This window comes from Poecilia mexicana, unplaced genomic scaffold (genome assembly GCF_051168715.1).
Source record: "Poecilia mexicana isolate PSO_F unplaced genomic scaffold, ASM5116871v1 scaffold_2, whole genome shotgun sequence".
Classification (NCBI taxonomy): domain Eukaryota; kingdom Metazoa; phylum Chordata; class Actinopteri; order Cyprinodontiformes; family Poeciliidae; genus Poecilia; species Poecilia mexicana.
This window is the reverse complement of record NW_028263371.1, coordinates 4,458,122-4,480,253: the sequence shown is the minus strand read 5'-3', so window position 1 is coordinate 4,480,253 and position 22,132 is coordinate 4,458,122. Positions and strand designations below refer to the sequence as shown.

At 40.5% G+C, this 22,132-nt stretch overlaps 1 protein-coding gene across 6 annotated transcripts in view; it reads right to left on the bottom strand.

Annotated features, from left to right (window-relative positions):
- Positions 1–1,600: 1,600 nt before the first annotated feature.
- Positions 1,601–22,132, bottom strand: part of mgat3b (beta-1,4-mannosyl-glycoprotein 4-beta-N-acetylglucosaminyltransferase b) — a 66,065-nt gene continuing 45,533 nt past the window's right edge. For 5 of the 6 annotated variants that reach the window (XM_014997290.2, XM_014997292.2, XM_088009215.1 and 2 more), the window contains 4 exons: positions 21,408–21,855; positions 19,158–19,750; positions 15,881–16,163; positions 1,601–15,792 (listed from right to left, as the gene is read on the bottom strand). In XM_014997290.2, coding sequence (XP_014852776.2) covers positions 15,301–15,792; positions 15,881–16,163; positions 19,158–19,750; positions 21,408–21,855 — 1,816 coding nt within the window. In that variant the 3' untranslated portion in view covers positions 1,601–15,300. The remainder of the gene's footprint in view (positions 15,793–15,880; positions 16,164–19,157; positions 19,751–21,407; positions 21,856–22,132) is intronic. The other variant, XM_088009228.1, reaches the window with a different exon arrangement.

Sequence of the window (22,132 nt, the reverse complement as noted above, 5' to 3'; positions counted from 1 at the left end):
CTGTTTTTAAAGGCTACATTTTATCGCTGTTGTTCAGAAACCTGCCACCATGATTCGCTGCCAGCGGTTGAACGCATTTTAAATCGGCTGCTAGCTAACAGAGTTCGCAGTAAGTGCTGTGTTAAGACCTCGAAGGTTTTCACGTTATGCTACAACCTCGGTGATTGTTATTAGGATTTTAGGTGAGAGACAAACACAAAGTTGTACATAATTGTGAAGTGGAAGCAAAATTCTAACAGTTTGTGACAAATCATGAAGAAGACAAGCCTGTGGGAGAAGGGAGGCTGTCATCCTCACAGCGGAACATGGTGGTGGCACCATCATGCTGTGGGGAGGCTTTTTACCTTTTTTTTAGTAAAAACTGGAACACTGCTCAGACTTGTGAAGATGGATTAAACTATATTCAAAAATCCCACTCTTGTTGGTGGAATGGTTTGGATTATAGTATATTCGTGCTTTAGAACGGCCCAGTCAAAGTCCAGGACTAATCTGAGAATCTGTGGCATGACTTAAAAATTGCAATCCACAGACGCTCGCTATGTGACTGCCTCATGTTAATTAGACTTTTTAGATGTGAATTTTTTTCTAAATAATGCAATTATGAGTGACCATAAAAGCATATTAAAACACATTAAAGCCGTGGTGTCCAAAGTGTGGCCCATGGGCCATTTGTGGCCCTTGAAATGATTTTGATCAGCCCTCCTTTCCATAAGTAAAGAAAAGTAAAACTTTTGCCAACCAAATAGAAAACAACTGATGACCGCTCCACTTTTTTTGTTTATTATGCAAGCAAAACTAAAAAAAAAGAAAGAGGGAGAAAAAAAATCCCAATACACTCATTTTTGCATTTTAAATTTTATTAATATTTTCAGTTAGTTGTGGCAGAGACTGACAGTTTGGACACCCACTGCATTAAAGTCTGAGTTTGTAAAGTGAAAACTAATGGAAAAAGTTCACAAGATGGCTAATATAACATGTCAGTTTTTACCTCACATTCACAATTTCAGGTTCAAAACTGATTTTTAATCACAGAAAACTGAGATGTTCAGTTAAATCAATGCTTTGGTGAGTTTTCTGTCTGTTGCTCTAAAAGTGTTAAAATCTCCATCCTAAAGTGAGAACCTCTCACTTCAGAACTTCTCACTTTTTTAACCTTTTTACATTTATTTGGTGAACATTTGAAATGTTTCTTGTATTCAGAGCAGAACACAAAGCATTAAAGTTAATAAAAACACCAAGTGGAACTTGTCCAACGAAAAAATGAGTTGGATCACAGATGACAATTTATTCTAAATTTAAAAACAAAAAATCTGCTTCTTCCAACCATAACATCACAGTTTTTTTTATTTAAGTTTTAGATATAAATTTCAGTGAGTCGAATTAAGTATAAACATTTTGCTAAACTGAAGTAAATCCAAAGTTAGTTTTTTTTCGTGATGACTCCTATCCAGGTGAATTGATGTGTTTTACAGTGCTGCCCTCTAGTGTTACGACTGACTGATGACGTGAATCATTGACATGCAGAGCAGAGAAACATTTTACCACCAACATTTCCACAGATGCTTTCAAGAAGAAAGAAAAAAAGAACACGCCAACAATGTCACGTTTCATATTTAATTTATTTCCTTTTTTTAATTGTAGATCTCATTGCTTTTTCATGGTTAACATACAGCCATTCGTATAGAGAACAAATAAGATTCAGTTTTCAATTAACTTAGAAATGTACACACTTCTTTGTGACCACACCCAGGAGAAAAATATCCTTTATTCAAAAGTATGATCTCTCTTTTGGGGAAAGTTTATTTATTTTTTCTCCTGATGGAGAACGGGTTCATTTTTATCTTCCTGCTTCCTCTGCATGTTCCCTCCGTTCCCGTTTCTGTGTGTTTGGATCAGCGGACATGGAGGTTAGGGAACACCTGGACACACCGGCACAACGACGAGCTGAGCACTAAATGGCTCTGTTTCCACTCACGTCCCGCTCACTGTACAGAAACTAAATGAACATCTCACATCGACAAACACAGTTCAACAAAGCACCGCTTGTAAAGCTACAAAAATAAAAATTTACAGCAATAATTTGTTCTATTCAGCCTGACGGAGAGAAAACAAAATATGTGTGTTTTATATTTTCACCTTTTAATTCAAAAATTTGTGAATGCCAGAGTTCCAACTAAGAAACCAAGTATTTAATTCACAAGCTAAATATTAAGCTTACACACAGCAGGGCTTATAAAACCCAGCTTTTATATCCCACTTCTGCTTGTCGGCAAGTTAATTTGCATGTTAGCTAAATACTTAGCTTAGCCTTAAATATTCAGCTAAAGCTAAATATTTAGCTAGCAACCTAAATATTTGCAAGCAAGATAAATATTCAGTTTGGAAAGTAAATATTTGGTTTGAAAATTAAATGTTTAGTTTGGAAAATATTTATTTTGGAGCCAAATATTTAGTAAATCTTCAGCTTCAAATTAAATACTCACTTGAGAATTAAATATTTTTGGAAACTAAATAACTTGTATCTATGGATTTAGGTCCAAATTTATAAATGAGTGAATGACATGGTGAAAATATGACCTTAAAAAATGAACATCATGTCTTTATGACAGACTAAATAAAATAAATTAGTGCTGTTTTGCAACTTTACAAACGGCATCCCATACAGTTCCTCCTGCCACCCGTTAAATGTAAATAAAAAAGACCCCAAAATGTGACCAAAACACCAGCAGTGATATGAAAAAAAAGAAAGAAATGACCTAAAATTACAGTCAAAATTACAGGGAACAAAACAATAGAAATTATTTTCTTTCCTTCGTTTGAACAAGTTCACCTCATTGCTTTAGCATAAGGAGCAGCAAAAATAAGACAATCTGAGAGCTTCCAGAAACTGTTGCTCCAGCTCTGTAAACAGCATTTAGTCAGAGAAAGAGCCGACGGGTCAATTTGGCAAAGCGGTGGAAGGGATGGAGGGAGGATTAGACCTGGCAGGCGCCCCTGCTAGTCGATTGGCCGCGGACAGAACTCTGGCCTGAGGACATGGGACCGGGTGGCAGCGCTGCGCCGAGCGCCAGGCTCCTGCCAAAGCTGGACTGCTAATCCTTGTGGGTGTGTGCGTTTGTTTGTAATACCTTGTGGGGACCATTTTCCTGACACTACGTTGTGGGGACCCACTGCTCCTTGTGGGACCGAAGCCTGGTCCCCACCAGGGGAAATGTTGTTTTTGGGCCAGGGGTCATATTTAGGACTAAGGTGTGAATTGAGTTTTGGTTAGGGTTAGATATGTAATGGATAGGGTTAGGATAAGGGTAAGGCTGTATAAATGAATAGAAGTCAATGGAAAGTCCCCACAACGATACCCACGCAAACGTGTGTGTGTGTGTGTGAGAGTGAGAGAGAGAGTGTGTGTATGAGTGCATCTTCCCTAACCCTAAATGAACATGTAGTGGAGGGGAATGTTTATGTTGAGTATACAAAGCAACATGCAAAGTGTCTCGTAGTGGTCACGGGTCCAAAACGGACCAGGTGTGTGGGTGCGGCGACGCAAATAGGAAATCTCCACGCAGCTCCATAGCAGTGCACATTGTTTAAAAGGCAAACACACAACTGCTAACTTATTGCGTCATTAAAAAAACACATTTTGATTATTTGATTAATTTAAATGTTTTTATATTACATAATTTAAGGAAAAAAATTCAAGAAAGGATCGTGTGTGACTGGAAATGGTAGGCACAAAATGGGAATGTACCACCAGATATAGGGGTGCTGCGCCAGAGGGGGCGCCAAATGACGGAGTAAAAATGATTTCTGGTCAGCATTTTCAGTATTTGACAGCTTGTTTGTGCTTGTGCAAATGATGTGATTTATAACAGAGGCGTGCCTGCAGTACGTCAGAAAGCAGAAAGTTTAGTCCCGGACACCAGCACTGGAGGAAACTAATCATTTCAAACAAATCATGTGCCATTGCACATGTTTGCTTTTACTTTACTTAACCATTTCTTGATTAAAGGACACAGTTACATAAAATGCCTAAATCTCACCTATAATTCAACCTAATATTATATTGTTTCCAGAAAACATGATAATATTTTTATTTATTACCAGTTTGGACTATTTATGCTAAATTCAAACTCCTGATCAAATCAAAATAACAGAGAGATCCTGACATATTGGAGTTGTGAAAACACAAGTATTAAATAAATTATAAGCACATCTTCCAAAATTAACTAAATCTGTCTGATTGCTCAGAATGAAACGGCGAGGGCACCAAATGACCAGAACCGCCGCAGGCTTGTTTACATGCTGCATCAAGCCTTAACGGGTTGAAACCAGTATCAACACAGAAACCAGTAGTTACCATTTAGTGAATTATTTCTAACTTGGGCTCAATGAAAGCTCATTGGCTGATTAGGTTAAGAACAAGAAAACAACATTAAAGAGGAAAAAAAGCAAAGAAAATAAATTAGAACCCTGTTTAAAATACATAATGTGCACCGAGTAGCTCTTTTATAAAACACACACGAACACACTCATATATAAATACATGTATGTATGCATAAAGAAAAAAACAAAACCACATCCTTCCAGTAAGGTGCAACACATGATTTTGCAGGCAGTTGAATTGTTAACATGGAAAACAAAACAACAAAGAAACAAAACGGGTAAAGATTACTGTGATATCTTTATAGATCTGGAGGGAAATGAAGACATAAAAAAGCAACTTTATGACAGATACAGATCATAGATGAGAGCAATGTTATCAGTATCCTGTATTATTTATCATGATAATAATAAAATGCACCAAAACTGCAAGTTTTTTGTGTGTGTGCCAAACAAGTGGAAGCCTTCACAGTAATCAGTGAGGGCACAAACCGAGTGCCTAGTAGTCAGAGTTATAAAAAAATAATAATATATTTTGTTGCAATTTTTTTTTCTCTTGCTTTATATGCTGGGTTCATTTTTAAGTATATGTCATCAAGAAACCAAAACCAGTAACCAGTTCTCTACTGGTTACTGGTGATGAAAACCAGTAGAGAACGGCTTGATCTGAGCGACAGCGCGAACAAGACGGAAACGAAAAAGAGCCGCTAAAACCAGAGCTGACGGACCCCGACCTCACACAACACCCCGAAGAGACGTTAGAGACACAGCTGACAATTAGAAAGTCCTTCAAAATAAAGTACGTAAAATAGTGGAATTTTGGGGTGGGAAACCAAACATTCCCTGTCAGTTTACACACAAAAAAATATTTTGAAAATATAAAAAAAGAAAAAAAAAACCTTTATCTGAGTCCATTCAAAATGCATAAGTGCAAATCAAAACCAAAACAAGCAGAGATTGCAAACACAGAAAGTGTGGCGTTTGAGTGGAAAATCCCTCCGTCTTTCTGTTTCTGACTGCAGGGAACTCAAAGCTCTCCAGAGGATCGCCTCTCCTTCACTCGCCTGTTCCCTGAACCCACCACCCTCTCTGTGCTGGGGCGCTGAAGCAAGACACGAGCAAAACAAAACGGTAAAAAAAAAAAAACCTCCAGCAGTACGCAGACATGAGAATTATAGTTTCTGTTGGAATTCCTGGTAAAGATGAAAAAAAAAAACAGCCTTGAATTCATCAGAATGGTCAAAAACTGAACAACTTTTAATTTGAGTAAATTTATTTCATTTTAAAAATGGAAAGAATAATCACTATTTAATACAAAATCACAATTATGGTCCTTTAAATTCCTGAAAACTGAAAATATAAAGAAGTGCTTTGTTCTAATTACTGCTTTTCTTTTTTTTCCCCAGCTGAGTATGAATCCAAAAATATTTCATTAGTAATCCATGACTTCCTGTTTGACTTTGACAAGGCCCTTTGACATCCGAGTCATTTAGCAGTCCATGTTTTATGGTAGGTGAGAGTGCAAGGTAAGAATTCATTTAGTGCTCTGTATCCGTCTCTACCAGTAGATGTGCTTTGTATTACACATATGGTAGTGATCTGAAAAATAACAATAAAGGTGTGTTTTCTTCCCCAGGTGAGCTACTTTCTAATCATTTTCTTTATAATAATGGACAAAATTTGAGCCACAAGCTTTAGCTTGGATGTAATTCAGCATAACTAGAAAAACCTCAGGACAGGTAGTAGTTGAAATTGGAAGTCTGCGTCTTAAATGATCGCAGATCATGACAGCAGAACAAAACGGCGGCAAATGTCCAGCGCAAATCCACACGAGCGAAAGCGGCCAAATCCTTCATTATTTCAGGATGAAAACAGGATCATCAAAGAGAGGGGGCTCAGCTGAGGGTTCTGATCCAATTCATCTAAACACTGAGTAAAAAAATAAAATCCCCAAACAAAAACTGTTTCCTTTTCCTTTTTTTCTCACAGTCCGTCAGTCAGACCGGTTCCCTCCCCTCCGGCTTCAGACGGGAACCGATCCGCAGCAGGGCCAGGTGCTGGCGGCTGGTTCCGCCCACTCGCCTTCTCAGGCACGTATGTGTCACTGCGCCCGTCTGTCTTTCTGTTGTGTCACTCTGACTTTCATCATTTTTTTTTTATTTTTATCTTTTTATCATCTGCTGTGCTACAACATATGGAGCCCTGGACCTGATTTGCCTAACACCCGCCCCAGAGCCAAACATTCTGCTGCGGAGCACATTCAGAAACACAGAGACTAACAAACACATACCAGAGATTCCAGACATCCGTATGCTAAACGCCGCCATGTTGACAGAGGAGCAGTCTCCAAGTCACAGAGCAGCAAATCTTAGCTGCCTGTTGATTCTGTGAGTTTCTTCTACCAATGAGCCCATCCGTTCTCTGACGGAGAAGATTTTATTAAAGGCGCTGTATTTTGTAAAATGGACTTTTTTGAGCTTTATAGCTTGCTATAATGTTTTTCCTTCATCAAAACATGCCTGGAGTATTGCTTTGATTCTTTCATGCATGTTTGAGAAATCTGTGAATTTCCATGACAACCATTCAGCTGTGCAAAGCGCCTGGGGGGATCCAAGAGCCGCCACCAACGCCACCATTCAGCTCCTTCAGACTAGCCAGCAGCAATTACAGACCTGGTGAAACTGTCCATCTTCTGAGCTCATTACAGGAGCTACTTCTCAGAACAACTCTGGTAAAAATGTTGCTAAAGGGTTAATAGAGGAGCCGTGCTGTGGTGGCTTTCTGAAGGGTTTCAGAAAGAGCAGGACCTGCTTAAAGAGACAGAGGCCCAATTTCAAGGCATTAACTTGCAAAGTCAAATTTCTTTTATATATACGGCTTTATTATAACATCTGATAACATAGTTACTTGACTGTGCTATAAAATGGCAGTATGTTCCTGGAAAATATACAACACTGCCCCTTTGACCTTTTACACCAATTGGCTGGACTTTGTTCAGCAGAACTATTATTCAGTTATGTGTATTCTCAATATTTTTAATCTGTGAATTAAGTAAACTCTGATAACAGCCAGTCCAAAATTTGTGTGGATTAAAAATGTAATGCCAGCAAACGATGCCATAGTATGAATTTAATAAAGACCAATCATTGGGAGCGCATCACTTCCTACCAGGACTCTCCATATATAATAACTGTTAACCTTTTTTGATAAATAATCACACAATGCAATCATGACAGATTTAAAAGTGAATTAAATAGTCTTTGGATGAACTGTTTTAGCATTTTTAAGATCAGAGTTGTTTTAAAGGTTTGTTTTGGTCTTAGTCCCTTCGGGATTAGCCACTAGCTAGCCATTAGCTTGAACCTCAAAGCCCAAGCTAAAGCCTAGCGACACATATTAGCTTAAAAACTTTCAACAGAAGTTCACTTCAAAGTTCCCTTTAACTTCATTAGCAATAGGAAGTTTTTATTCTATCCCAGAAACCTAAGCTATGAAGTCGAACATTATGTTTCTACAATGATGCTAGCAGCTTGTCTGAAAGTAATTTTGCAACATAACCCTGGGTTTTAAAGTGAATTAAACAGTCTTTGGATTAAACGTTTTGATGTTTTAAATTGAAAGTTGTTTTAAACGTTAGTCTTAATCTTAGTTCCTCCCGGATTAGCCATTAGCTTCAACCTCAAGGCTTAAGCTAATGCCTAGCGACAAATATTAGCTTAAAAACTTTCAGTAGAAGCTCACTTCAAGAATTCCTTTAAATACATTAGCAGTGGGAAAGTTTTATTCTAACTTAAATACTCTGAACATTAAGGATCTACAATTTTGCGACTAAACCCCAGTTTTCTTTGTGTTGACATATTAATGTAGCCATTAGATTCGGCACTGTAACGCATTTTTCTGAATGTAAGTTTTCCCATTTTTGTTTCAGCCTCTATGAAGGATTCTTTAAGTTTATGTTTCATCACAGATTTCTGACATTGACTAGATGTTAACGCCACATTTTCTAAACCCACATAAGAACCGATCAAATATGACAAAAACAAAACAGTAACATAAGAAAAAAAACTTGAGAATGAACTCCATTAAACATCCAGTCCCTTTCCTCGACACCCCCAAGCATTCACTTCTCTTTTCATTTCCACTCCAGTAGCTGCCAATGTTTTTTTTTTTTTTTTTTTTTTTTTTAGAAAAAAACAAAACAAAACAACAACAAAAAAACAGCTTATTAGTGGAAGCTACAATGCTGGACGGGGTCCAGAGTCATGTAGGAATGTCGGCTGAGTGCGCAGGCGGCCAATCAGCTGCAATGAGACAACAAAAACAGATGGGAGAGAGGTCAACGCCACCCAGAATGCATTCTGAATAGAAAGTGCACGTGCTGAACTCCACAAACATATTAAACGTATTGTTGAATCATCTTAAGAGTTGATTCAACTTCTGATTTATTTTATTTGTCCTTCTTTTCAAGTCGTGCGCAGAAACATTCCCTGCCGACTTAAAATCACTCCCATTTATGCCAAAAAAGGAATTCAAGGACATCTGACCGCTATCCAGCTACTAATTATGAACTGATGAACTACAGTAACGCTGCGCACTAAATAGGAAACCCTTCCCTGGTATCCCTTACAGTCTAAGTTTAGACACCTCTGGTTTCATACTCTGAATGCCCGTTCCCCGTTGCTAACATCAATAACTCCAAGCAATTAAAGCTTGCACAGAGAGCCGTTTCCTAGCAACTCCAAAACCCCTCTGCAGCAAGATCGCTCTGTCTTCTCTACAGTTTTACATTTTATGCTTAATAAATCCCCTCTTTTCCAGTCAACAAAATCAAGTCAGCCACATTTACTGCAGCGGACCCCTGATAAGAAAGGATAATGCATCAAGTCTGTCTCTTATGTTGGATATGCCGTCCTAGTGTTCAAAATATCTGAATAATTATTTTTCTTGTAAAAGAAAAAGAGCAACATGTTACTCACAATTAATAAGAGAGAACAGGGATAATCCTAGCTTTGATTTTAAATGCACAGTAAAGGTCTGTTTGACCAGGCAGTCATAATCTGGAAAGTCAGTTCTATGAATAAGAACACCATGGGCCGGTTATTTCTCTTTATTAACACAGAATGAGAATCCTGGGTTTCTTTTCAGAGAAATAGCTCTGCTCATCCAGCCGTTCCTTTAGTACTCAGAGATGTTTTCATGGGATTCTTTGAAAATAAAACCGTTTCTGCCAGAAATAAAATTTACAATATGTTATGTGCTTTAAACTGAGTGAGGCAGTCTCTAGGTGTCTTCACACCTGATAGTGCAGTAGACTCGATTTGATTGAGGCCCAAAATTACAACATTTGTTATATTTTCAGCTGTCGGTTTTCACTTTCACACTGCATCAAACCAACTAAACCTTTTGAAAAACTTGTTTCCCTCCTCGCCTGTGGTAGCGCTGCAGCAAGAACCGCTAAAAGAAACGACACAAAAACCACAGAGGAAGACATAAGTGCAACTTCCGTCTTCAATAAATGGAGTGATGTGAGACTTTAGGAGTTGCAGGATTTCTCTTTCGTCACTGACGAAAGACAAGATATTTCTCCTGCCAATGTTAGACTAGCGTCTATTTTGGTCATATTTACCCAGAATACCTTGCACTATAATCCTCTTTCTGTTTTTGGAGCGGTCTCCAGACCACTTACATCCACATATGCTTTCGAACCAAACCAGACTTCACTTCAACTTGGTTCGCTTCTGAAGAGTAAAGTGTTGTAGAGACACAACAGCTCCGTAAAAACGCTGACTTGAGCTTTGGTCCCATGAACTCTGGAAGACTTGGAGTGATGTTTGAATTCGTCCACTCCCATTTAACTTCGGCCTCGTTATTTTTTTGCCGCTTCAAGGCTTGATTATAATAAAACGAGACAGCAAACTGGCGGCGAGGGTTGCAGTCGGACTGTCCGCACGCATAAAGGCCTCATCGCTTTTAACATCTGCTGAGCGGACGCAATCTGTAGCGAGGTCCTTGAGCGAGGCGGACCTTCCAATTTGGAGAACAGCTTAAAAAAAAGAAGGAAAAAAAGCCCCCAGAAATAAATAAAAGTTACTAAAAAATTACTGCAAGCCCAGCGAGGAGGCACAGACCGCCTCTAAACACTGCAACTTCATCCGGGCTGAATCCGTCACCGCTTTATAGATTTTCTTTTCCAGGGATGACGTACGGCTCGATTCACTTTGGACGGCTTTCGTTTCATCACTGTGATGACTCTACTTCAAAGTGAAAAAATCAAGCCCTCTCTCTCTCTCTTCCACACAAACACGTTTCACACAATAAAGCTGTGAAATATCTCCCTGCTTTACAAGCTGCTCCGCATTCTCTCAGTTTTGATCTGCCCATGTTTTATTTGCAGATTGCGCTACAGAGGTGGCACCTGCGCTGCTCTTCGTGCATAATGACGGGGGTACTGGCCATGAGCGCACAGCCGCTCTGAGCATCTACTTCTTTATTTTCACTAGGCTCTGCATCAGCTGAGGAAGGAAGTGGTCTGTGATTTCTCCCGATAGCTGCCTCTTGAACCACCAGTCTGCAGTCTTGATGACCTCAGGCTGTTGAGGAACCCGAGGGGGGATTGCTGCCATGGCGATAAAGCCGGTAACCGGCCGAGGCTTGAAGCGGACAAACTTCCTTGTACGGCCCAGGCTGGCACAGGCTGCTGCTCTCAGACAAAGGCTCAAAAAAATGTATCCAGAAATGTAAACATGGGCGCTGTTCGCCAGATGTTTGGCGTGATGTGACTGCAGCAGACTGGGAGCGGGGTGTTAACTCAAAGTCAACTCCTGGCAAGGCGTGAGCACAAATAGCCGCCCACGTTCTTTTATGGGGACCCTGCTTGTGGTTTTGTTTCTCAGATGCCTTTGAGCTAATGCAAACTTTTCTCTCCCCACTTTTTAAATGGTAGCACCACAAAGACAGATAGGGCAGAAGGCATGAAGCCAGAGATGAGGAGGGTGGGTACTTTAACTGCTCAGTGGGATTTTTCTCACTTCAAAAGTTCAGAAAGTCAAATATTTTTTTTAATCTGCACTAGATTAATGCAATTTCCCCCCCAAAATTCAGGAAAAATACAGCTGATAATTAAGTTTTTTGATGCGAACATGATTCCCTGAATAAATCTGCATGTGCTAACACTGCAACCACGCTGCACATGCCTCACAGCTCAATCATGAATTCCTAGGGAAACCCCACTCCAGTCCCAAAATCTAGATCAGGGCCTTGTTCACATTGTTTTCCAATGAACAGTAAATAAATCCTGGTCTGTGATTTTACATCAGCCAGACCCCCAGCGAGCCTTCGGACAACAATTTGCACGGCACACTTTCAGTGTGTGCACAGCTTGCAAAGACATATTAGATTTTCTGGACCGTAGTTGCTCCTTCTCCCAAAAACTTTAGTGTAGGTCTCACGGTTTGGTTCCTGTAGTTTGATTTTAGATTTTCGGACTCTAAGTTGCACTTAGCTTCATTTACAACGTTCGTTTACAAAACAAGTGAGTTGATGGAGAAAATTAACCAACTGGAGATAAATTTGCACTTTTACCCATGATTAAAAAAATAAAAATAAAAGCTAGCTAGCTAGGGTATGTTTGTTACTGGTAGGCTCAACTTCTTGAAGTCACAGAATACATTGAAGGTGTTTGACTCAAACCTTTGCCTGATGGGAACGTCCTGCAGGAAAACATTAAGACTACATATAGCCTACGAGAATAAGCCGAAATTAAACAGAACTGCCATGAAGAAATTTAAGACCTGTGGTTAATGTATTTAAGGCCAACTTGTGTCTCTTTAAATGAATTTAACACATTTTAAGGCCTTGGTTTTAAACACATGAATTTAAGACTTTTCAAGAAGATGCGGACACCCTGATATTGTTAAATGACTCAGATTTGTGTTAGAGTCGTCCTTACCCAACATCGACCTTTTCCAAATCACACACACACAAAAAAAACTACAATCTAATCTAAAGCCTCCCACAAAGAGTCCCTGGCCATCTGATTTCAAATCCTATTTGGAGCTAATTTCTCTGCTGCCTCCCAGGAATTAGATGGTTGATACAAACACCAAACCCCCGACAGCTGCTGCTGCTGCATTCCACTGTACGCCGTCGGAGCAGCCGTCCAGCCCAGAAACAGAAACCACCATCACCGGCCTTCTGGCTAATCTCATTTTCTCCTCCCCGAGCAAAGAGGCCAACATCCGGCCTCCAAATCAAATCACAGCTTTAAGAGCAAACTTTTGCCTGGTGAGGGTTTAATAAAATAGCAAATATCATGGAAAATGATCACTTAAACTGAAGAGAACGTTCTCTGTTTTAGGTCTTAGCAACACTAAGTTACCTCTAGCTGCTTTAAAAAAAAAATCATTGAGGTTTTTCTCATTTTTAGTCGCTCTGTTCCTTGTAAAGTTTTTCATTTGGGTTTGCGGTGATGTCAACATTTCTGCCATGGTTTCCCTCACCCTCGACAAGAACGAAAACAGAGCAGACTTTTGAAGTGAGGCTCTGGTGGCTCCAATATCCCACCTGCAATATGTAGTTTTCTTGTGTTCCTCACTTATTAAAATTTGTTGAGATTAAAACTAATGGCTAGTCAGAGAAGGGCAGAGCTACAGTGTTAAAAAGAACCTTGGAAACGGTTTGTGTGAATGTTTTTTAAAGTAAGGCCACCGATTAATCACACAGGAAATTGAGGTCGGAGGAGGCGCGCCATCGATGATCTTCCAGAGTGAAACGCAGAGAAAAGAACATGTAAAGGGAAACTAATAATTTAAGCATTCTGAAGAGCAAAAATATTACTGATTGAGACAAACTGCCTTATTTTATTTTTTGCTAGGTTAGCTGCAAATGTTTTTGTTTTTAAGCGTTTTTCACACAGTATGATTATTGGTGGCGCACAGCCTTCGACCTCCTGTTTCCATGTTTATCAGCCTCTGCAAAAAAAAAGAGATTTTAAATAAAGATGATTTAAAAATCAATAAAATAACTTTCATATAAATGCTTTGATATACAACAGCCGCCAGCTTCCGCTTTCAGTACTAATTTCAACGTATCCTGAGTTAAGATGAGAAGAGGTTCTTTTTTTTTTTTTGTTTTTACAGCAGGCAAGATATCTAAATTTATGAATCAAAGCATATGTTCCTTACCTGCATTAAGTTTATTAGACTCAAAATAAATGCATCAATGCAGATGAGGTCAGTTGGCGTGTCCTTTGAGAAAAACGGTGGGAAGTAAGTTTGTAATCAATTAAAGGCATAATGAATTAAAATGCGCTGGATAATTTGAATTCTGATAAATATTTATTTGTTTACAGAAACTTCATAATCCGTTTTATTTATGTTGCGGTTGCGTATGGTTTTTTATTTCCATTTTATTTATTAATTTTGTTTTTATTTGGATATTTAATATGTCTTACGGTTACGGTGTGGATTTTCTGTACAAAATTAAATCTAGTCTTTGAGATGGTGAACTTAAATTATTATGCCATTATCGTGATACAAGTTGAAAATTGACTCAAAATGACAATATTATTGTTTATCACAATAATTACTGGGACAATTTATTGTCCAGCAAAATTTGTTATCGTGACATTTTTTTCCATACTCATTGATCAGAGCCTATCAGGAGAATATTGGCAGGTTCCAGCGTCTTCCTGAATGACTGGCACATTTCTAATAGATAGCAAAATTGAAAACGGGGCCAATTTCAGCTCATCTGACTTAACACATGAAAATAAGGAACTTAAAGAGCATAAAAATGGAGAATGGAAAACAAGACAGGACATAAGAAGGAATATGGAGACAGGAAATGCTCAGAGGAGCCTCCGGCAGACATTCGAGCGTTGGCAGCGGCGCATAAAGACTCGTCCAGAGGACTTTCTAGTGTTCAGACGCATCTAAGCGCCGATGTGTGAACATCCTCGCGCTGCACCACCACCACCACTCCTTCTCTGCAAGATTCCAAGGAAAACCCGGCGACCCCAGCTGCTAACCGGACAGATCTGAAAACCCAAGGCTGCAGCTTCTCCCCTGATGGGACCAAAACGTTTTGCTCAAATCTGTCCGTAAGCTCTGGAAAACACACTCCCAACTCAGTACACACCATCCATGTGGTATTTCATTTTATTTCCTTTTCATTACGGCACACTTTTTCCTTCATGAACCTTCTTCACTCGCATTGATTTTCTTAGTCCGAACGGCACAAACAGAGCACACGCACACACACGTACGCACACTATTTACAACCACGCAGACAAGCTTAAGGTGCATGATCATGAACGTGAGCAGAAACCTGTGACACTTGTTTGGTACTCTCAGCAGACCTTAAGGTCTCCATGTTTTGCTTCTGAACCCACGTCCGGCTCTGGAAGGAGGTCACCTAGTATGACAGGAAGACATCAGAGGGTGAGGGGGTTGAAAGCCGAGCGTCTGGCAGGCTGTAAACCTCAGTGAAAGCAGACAGGAACAGGCAAAAAATAAAATAAAATGAAAACGCTTGTTGGTTCCCTGCCTTTTTTTTTTATTATTTATTTTTCTTCCTACAAGTGTGTCCAGTGGGGGATGAGATACAAAGTTAGCGGGCGAGGAGAAATAGCTTGGCCTCTCACTGTGACGACGGAACGACGGGGAAAGCAGTGATTTTTTATTTTATTTTTGTTCATCCAGTGGTTTCGTCCTGCTGACACTGAACTTATAGACCCATTGTTGTCATGTTCCCTTTTTAAAATCCCCAAATAATTTGAAGAGCTTTTAAATCCCTGCATCACCTTTGTCATCGTCGTCCGTCGAGATTTCGTCCGTCGGTGTCAGCACACCTCGAGAGCTCAGTGCGAAGGCCTCTCTCGGGCACTTCTGTTAGGTATGTTCCCAAAGCGTGGTCTCTCAGACTTCATTCGTTCTGGACTTTGTTTTTATAAGGGTTCTCTAGGAGGTAGTGATACCTTTTATGGTTCTCCATTATGTACTTGGGGGCGAACATGTGCTCTTTGGGGTCCGCAGGGGGATATTCCTGCACAGAGCCATCAAACCAGCCCCCTGTCCGGATCAGTTCCCGGATGTAGTTGAGGTCGCGTTTGTCTTCGTAGTCCCCCCACCTGGGGAAGTCCCCGTTCTGCGCCGACACCAACTTGAAGTAAATCCCCTCGGGCGTGAAGCACCAGGAGCAGTGCCAGCCGGCAAAGTGGAAGGGGCTCCCCACGGACCACTGCACCAGGATGTGGCCCGTGTCGTTCTCATACTTGCGGAAGCCTGGCATGGTGTAGTATTCGCGTCGCCGCAGCTTGATGCCGTCGCCGTCATAGACGTCGCGGAGCATCCTGAGCGTGCAGCCGGACACCACCTCCAGAGTCCCGAACTGCTTCCAGAAGAAACCGTACAAAGACTGGAGACGGAGAGACAACCACAGTTACAAACAGCTCCGCTGTACGGTCGCCGTGCACACGCCACTCTGTGGCATACCGCTTGCGTACCTTTCGCATGTGTATGGCGAACGGTTCGGTCCAACCGTCGAACAACTTGAGGAAAAGGAGGCCTTCCTGCGCCGGGATTTCATCGGCGTCGTTGATGACGAACACGTCATCCGACCTGGCCCCCTTCACCCTGGACAAGCCGTTGTGTGTCAGAAACGTCCGCAGATAGTCGTCGGCTATCCATCCGTCCTGCCGGCCACCGTCGGGGAAGTGGTCGAGGAACACATAGAGGATCTTATGACGGACGTAGTCGTATGTTCCATTCAGAAGGAGACGAAGGAAACTAGGGAGACAGACAAAAGGAAATTGTCAACGATAAAGTTGCCATTTCCAAATCTCTTAACTTCGGCCAGAACCAGTTAATGGGCCGTTGGTCAGTCATTTCAAACTTACAGTGCCTCATTTCGTCACACTTATGTATTTAATATGAGTTGATGTGATAGACCAACACAAACCAGTTAGTCTATCAACAACTGATAGACCAACATCTCTTCATCTTCATCTCTTGGATGAAGGGGCCAAGCGATATACCGGTTGGTCTATCAGTTGGTCTATCAGGTCTATAGGTTTATCCAAAACGACACATGGTTTTCAGCATTTTTTACAAATAAAAAATGAAAAGAATGGTGTGTAGCTGTATTCAACCAAGTCAGCACGTTGTAGACCTTTTGCTCCAATGACAACCAGAAGTGTTTTGGGCTGTGTCTCTGCCAGCTTTACACATCTAGAATAAACATACTTTCAATTCATTCCACAGACTCTTAATTGAAGCTAGGTCTGGATTTCGACTGGGACAACACTTCAACATTATTTGATTTTAACTCCAGTTTAGGCAGGTTTGTAGTCGGTGTAAAACTCTTCATTTTCAGACAAACTGAACTTTGCTGTTAGACGTAGAACCCTGGTTTAAACATCATGGCTGACCCGTCTCAGGCGTTCTTTGGTCTCTGTGATGCTTTTCGTTTATAGATCTTGTCCAATAAATCTCTAAGGCCTTCATAGAAAATTTCAGATTCTTATTTGAAAGGAAGAGTCTCTGTAAAGCTGCTAAAATCACATTTCTCTGCCTAACCATTTCCCTTGGTGAATTAAAAATGAATCATGATTGCGGTTATTCTGTCTAACGGAAACCGACGAGGCCAAATGATCACCGCTGGTTTGAAAACCAAACGGAGATCCAAAACGAATCCACCGAGCATTGGCGGTTGGTGCTTGACAAACACCAGCTCTCTGCTCAACACACACCAGACTTCCTGAGAGGACCAACTCTATTAACCTGTTGATACGCGTAGCCAAAAAAGAAAAAAAGCGGCGTGTGTAGCCACTTTCATGCCATGCCATGTCCTGTGATTGAACACACCAATCTCCCTCCTCGCCCAGTCAATCATGCCGCTCGTCATAATCTCCTGGAAAATTGCTTTCAAGGTGTTTCACGTCGTTGCCAAAGAAACCAAACTGTAATTATTATTCTGCACACCGAGTCTCAACAAGCATGAAGAATGACTGCGTACAATGGAGAGAAGCTAGAAGGAAAAAAAAACAAAAAAACAAACACTCAAAGCAACAACAGTTTGTTTTTGCCATCTGAATGGGAACGTAGAGCATGAATAGAGCTCCTCTGGTATCGATGACCTTAAATCAGGCATTCAGCAGAGCATCAACAGGTACGGCAGCAGCAGAACAGCTGCAGCAGCAACCAAAGCACAGATCTTGTTTCGGAGCTGTGAAAATGGCTAACGGGGTTGGCTTATTATAAAACTAATTTGTTTGTTTTGAACCTGTCCAAGATGAACGGCCAACAACAATGTTGAGGCGAAAGCAACAGAAAACAAAATCCACAACAAAAGGACGATGTCTGACTGTGACCAGAAACTAGTCAGACCAGGATTTAATAATTCCAGCAACACACATTTGATGCCCTGCACTATCCAATTTCAAAATTAATTTCCAGATGCCAAAAGAAAAATAAAAAAAACTCCAAAGAAGTGGTCAGAGAACATTTTAGCACAAATTTATAATGCGTCATTAAAAATAACCTAAAAATTAAAACAATAAGTAAATAAAATCTGGTATCTTAAAATTGTTAGACATGAGGAGTTATTGTAAAAACAAAGTACAACCACTATCAGTTCAACAGCTTCACTCATCAGCTCATTAGTACTGATGTTGCCTTTATTGAGTTTTTGAAATGGTCTAAATTTAATCTAAAAAGCACAAAAACACACAATTGATCAAAAACTCATTGATTATTCAACAAAAATAAAGCTGAGAGGGGAAAGCTGGAAGTGAATAACCTGAGGCATCAGCCATTTGTCGATGATTAAATGCATTTATTTATCTGTTTAGGTTTAATAGGAGCGTCTCAGTAAAGACCGTGACCCCAAACAACTGTAAACCCTACAACCAAGTATTAGAAAACGGAAAAACAACGGTATACTAATGTCCCAGTTAAAGTTCAGACCCAAACCTGATGCGACGCCTGTGCAGAGACACGTCGGTAAACCTCCAGTGGCTGTATGGATGCTGTAAAGTCGGTCACAATTCCTCTGCAATAATGTGAGAGCCTGACGGAGGAAAACACATTTCTGACTCTGATTACTGTTAAAGACTTCGACACAAGCTGTTGACTCGGGCCGCGTACTTTGTTTAACCACCCACAGCTTTTCATTGTGAATTTATTTGTGCTGGATAAATAATAAAGTGTAATATGTTGTATGTTTTCCTATCTTAGAGAGATTTTAACTTGATATGTAAAGCCTTAGCTTGTCACAATAAGCTATAAGTAAACTATAGCTTATTGATTTATTTCTCATAAAATTTGTTCATGAGAAATGAACAAATTTCATTTGGACGACAGTCGTCAAAGAGACGCTCCCATTTCATATCGCTGAAGAGCCGCCATTTTGAGAAACGTTGCAAACATTCGACACCCAGTGTGAAGTAGTTGGTCTGCACTACCTGCCACTTTTGCCTGTTTTCCCTGTCGAGACAGAATGACCTAACAGAAACTGCTCCGTTTTCTTTTATTTTGGATATTTAAAATGTCTTCTGGTATCAGTGCTAAATTTTCTTTTCAAAATTCAAGTTTGTTTGACTTTTCAGGATGTGTGCTCAAATTATTATGCCATTATTATTATGAGCTGAAACTGGTCTTAACATGACAATATTATCGTTCATCAGGATCATTTCTGGAGCAATTTATTGTGCGGTAAACTTTATTGTTGTGATCGTGCATTACATTCCGCTCCCAAATGAAGAAATGAAGATCATGCCATACCTCAGCGGCCGTTTCTCTCCGTATGCGGTAAAGTTTGACTCGCACACCAGGAACAAGTCCACGGCCTGCGAAAGCTCGTGAAAGCGCGTGTGCAGCAGGTCGAACTCGTGGTTGATGTTGATGGCGTTGATGACTCTCCGCGGCGTCTTTCTGGGCGTCAGCCGCTCCTTCGTTGGCAGGTTGGAGTGGTACACCATGGTGGGAACCCCACAGTAAGGTCCGTGCCAGCCCGGCCGGCAAACACACTTCACCAGCTGCTTCCCGCTGCCCAAAGGCTGACCTTTGCCCTTTGTCTTTCCGGGCTGCTGCTGAAGCCCCAGAGGTTTCCGCTGAGCGGCTTTATCTACGTCCAAAACGTCACCAGCCGCACCCGCTGCTGCTTTTACAGAGGATTCCTTGATCTCCGTCCCCTGTCTGAAACAGTAGGCCCCACGACTCGTACGCACAAAATACGAGGTTTTGTCATCCTGGAGCTGGTAACTGCGGGTGTGAAGGTCTCCCATGGACTTTATCGGGTCAGGCAGCTTTTCTTTTCCTAATTGTTCCCGCAGTTTTTGTAGGTTGGGTTCAACGTGACTATCGTCTCTTTGTTTCTAGAAGGAAGAAGATAAGAAGGAGTTCAGGTCCACTTCAGGTAAATACTCTGGCATTTCATTTACCACGTTTTTACTATTAGCACTCATTGGCTTACTCTGAAAGTAAGTTTACTTGTAAAATAACTGCTCTAGAAATGAGTGGTGTACACTAAACCTTCAAAAGATTTTGTTTTTTAAAGTTATGAGTTGTAGGTCTCTTAAGGAATTACATAAAAAAATATATACAAAAGTTGGCAGTGCTAACTAAAACATTAGCTGAAGGAGCGGCTGATGCCCAAAAAGACGCCGTGGAGAGTCATCATCGCTGTGTTTTTAACAGAAGCTAATGCTACACTGCTAACTTCAACCAAGAGGAGAATGTGAGAACAATTCACACACAAGACGTTCTGTATATGCATAATTAACAGCCATGCTTGTTAATTTCCCTCTGGGATTTATAAAGTATTTTTGAATTTGTTTATGTGAGTGCTGTATTCTGCTTAAAATATATCCAGAAAAACGAATTTCGTGGACTCTAAGTGCTCTTAGCATTTTCAAAGTTAGCTAAACAAATAATTAGCTTACCTATTAGCGCATTAGCAGAGGCGTACCCACCACTGCTTACATATTTGTATATATATTCTCTGTGCAACAGGCACAAAATTATGTTGTGCTTGTGGAGGCTTTTAGGTCAAAGTGTTTTGTTCATAAGGAGGAGAAAAATCTGAAATCAAGCCTTCATATGGCTTTCTGCTCTGGTGTAGAATTGAACAGAGAAACAACTAAGAGTGCAAAAAAAGTGTTAGAATAGAATAGACTTTATTGATCCCCAAGGGGAAATTGCTTATTTGTTGAAAGTAACTCCATCTTAGGTAAAACATACAAACTTTGTAAAAAAAAAAAAAAAAAAGAATATTATATATATATATATATATATATATATATATATATATATATATATATATATATATATATATATATATATATATATATATATCTCTGGCCAACAGGTCATGGAGTGGATGAGACTCGTTGTCCAAGATGGCCTGCATCTTGGACAGGATCATTCTATAGCTTGTGTCAATATTTTTTCCCCTCGTCTTAATATTTACCTGTCCACATAAGAGACAGATTTTTATCTTTCAAATTTAGATATGTTGACAAATCAAACACAAAATCTATTTTTGTCAGAATAAATTTGGGAGTGAGAAGGTCTTATGTTATGTCACCTTCCTTAAATGGTGGTCTAAGCCTTTTTTTTTTCTTTTTGCCAAAAGATGATTTAGGAAAAAAAAATCAATAAAAAAAATCACATTTGGCAAAATAAAATAAGTGACGTAGGCCATCATTTTAGAAAGGTGACAATATCATGAATCCATTTAAACCCATGTTGATAATACTCTAATGTAAACTATTCAACAAAGAGTTAATCAAAACTAAAAAAATCTCTAACATCTATGTTGTAAACTGAGGTCCTACTCTGGCTTCATTTGGACAAAGACAGATCGACCATCCTGACAAGAAAAAGAGAAAAGACAAGTCTAAGCTTTTCTCTTGTAACAGGATTCATCTTTAAGTTCTGATGCCGAAGCTGGAAGCCTCAGCCATACAGCCATATATTCCATTTTGCATGCACTGTTAGCATGCAGTAACTCAGAAAGCCAGGGTGTTGAACCTCTCTTGGCGAGTCTCCCAGCTGGTTCTCCTCTGGTTTTTCCCAGGGATGCGGAGGCTCCGGCTCCTTCATCGCTCTCACCTCGAAATGTTTAAGGCCGGCCACGCCGGCCACTCTGCCGTCCAACACTCCCGGGTCTACCGCTCCCCCTCCTCCGCCTCCATCCCCCAGAGACCCCGCCCCTCCGCCAGGCTTCACCGCACCCTGGTGGAGGACGGGCAGCGGTGGGGCCTCTTCGGGAGAGGCGGGACTGAGCGGGGTGGCAGCGACGCCCTTCTCCCTCCAGAAGAAGCCCGAGACCATGATGAAGGACTTGATGTTGGGGTACGGAGCGGAGAGCTCGCGCAGCAGGGAGACGTAGTGCAGGGCCTTGTAGTAATGGAGGAAGGAGATGACACACAGACCCACCGTGCACAGCAAGAACACTCTGTGCCGCCGCATTTTCATCCTGACGGGGAAAAAGCAGACAGAAACGAGGAAACGTGTCAATAAAAACGTGACATCCTCCACTAAATGAAGCTAGCTCAGCACACACACCCAGTAAAGTACCAGGCTCTGCAGCTCGATAATTCCTTGATATTAATTTAAAAAAAATACTAGTTCTACTGGTAGATTATGACATGAGAAAAATGTCTTGTTATAAATGAAATAATCTGCCAGTTGAACTAGTATTTTTTTCTTATATTAATAAATAACTGACCTCTTGCTTGTTTTACATCCTGCTG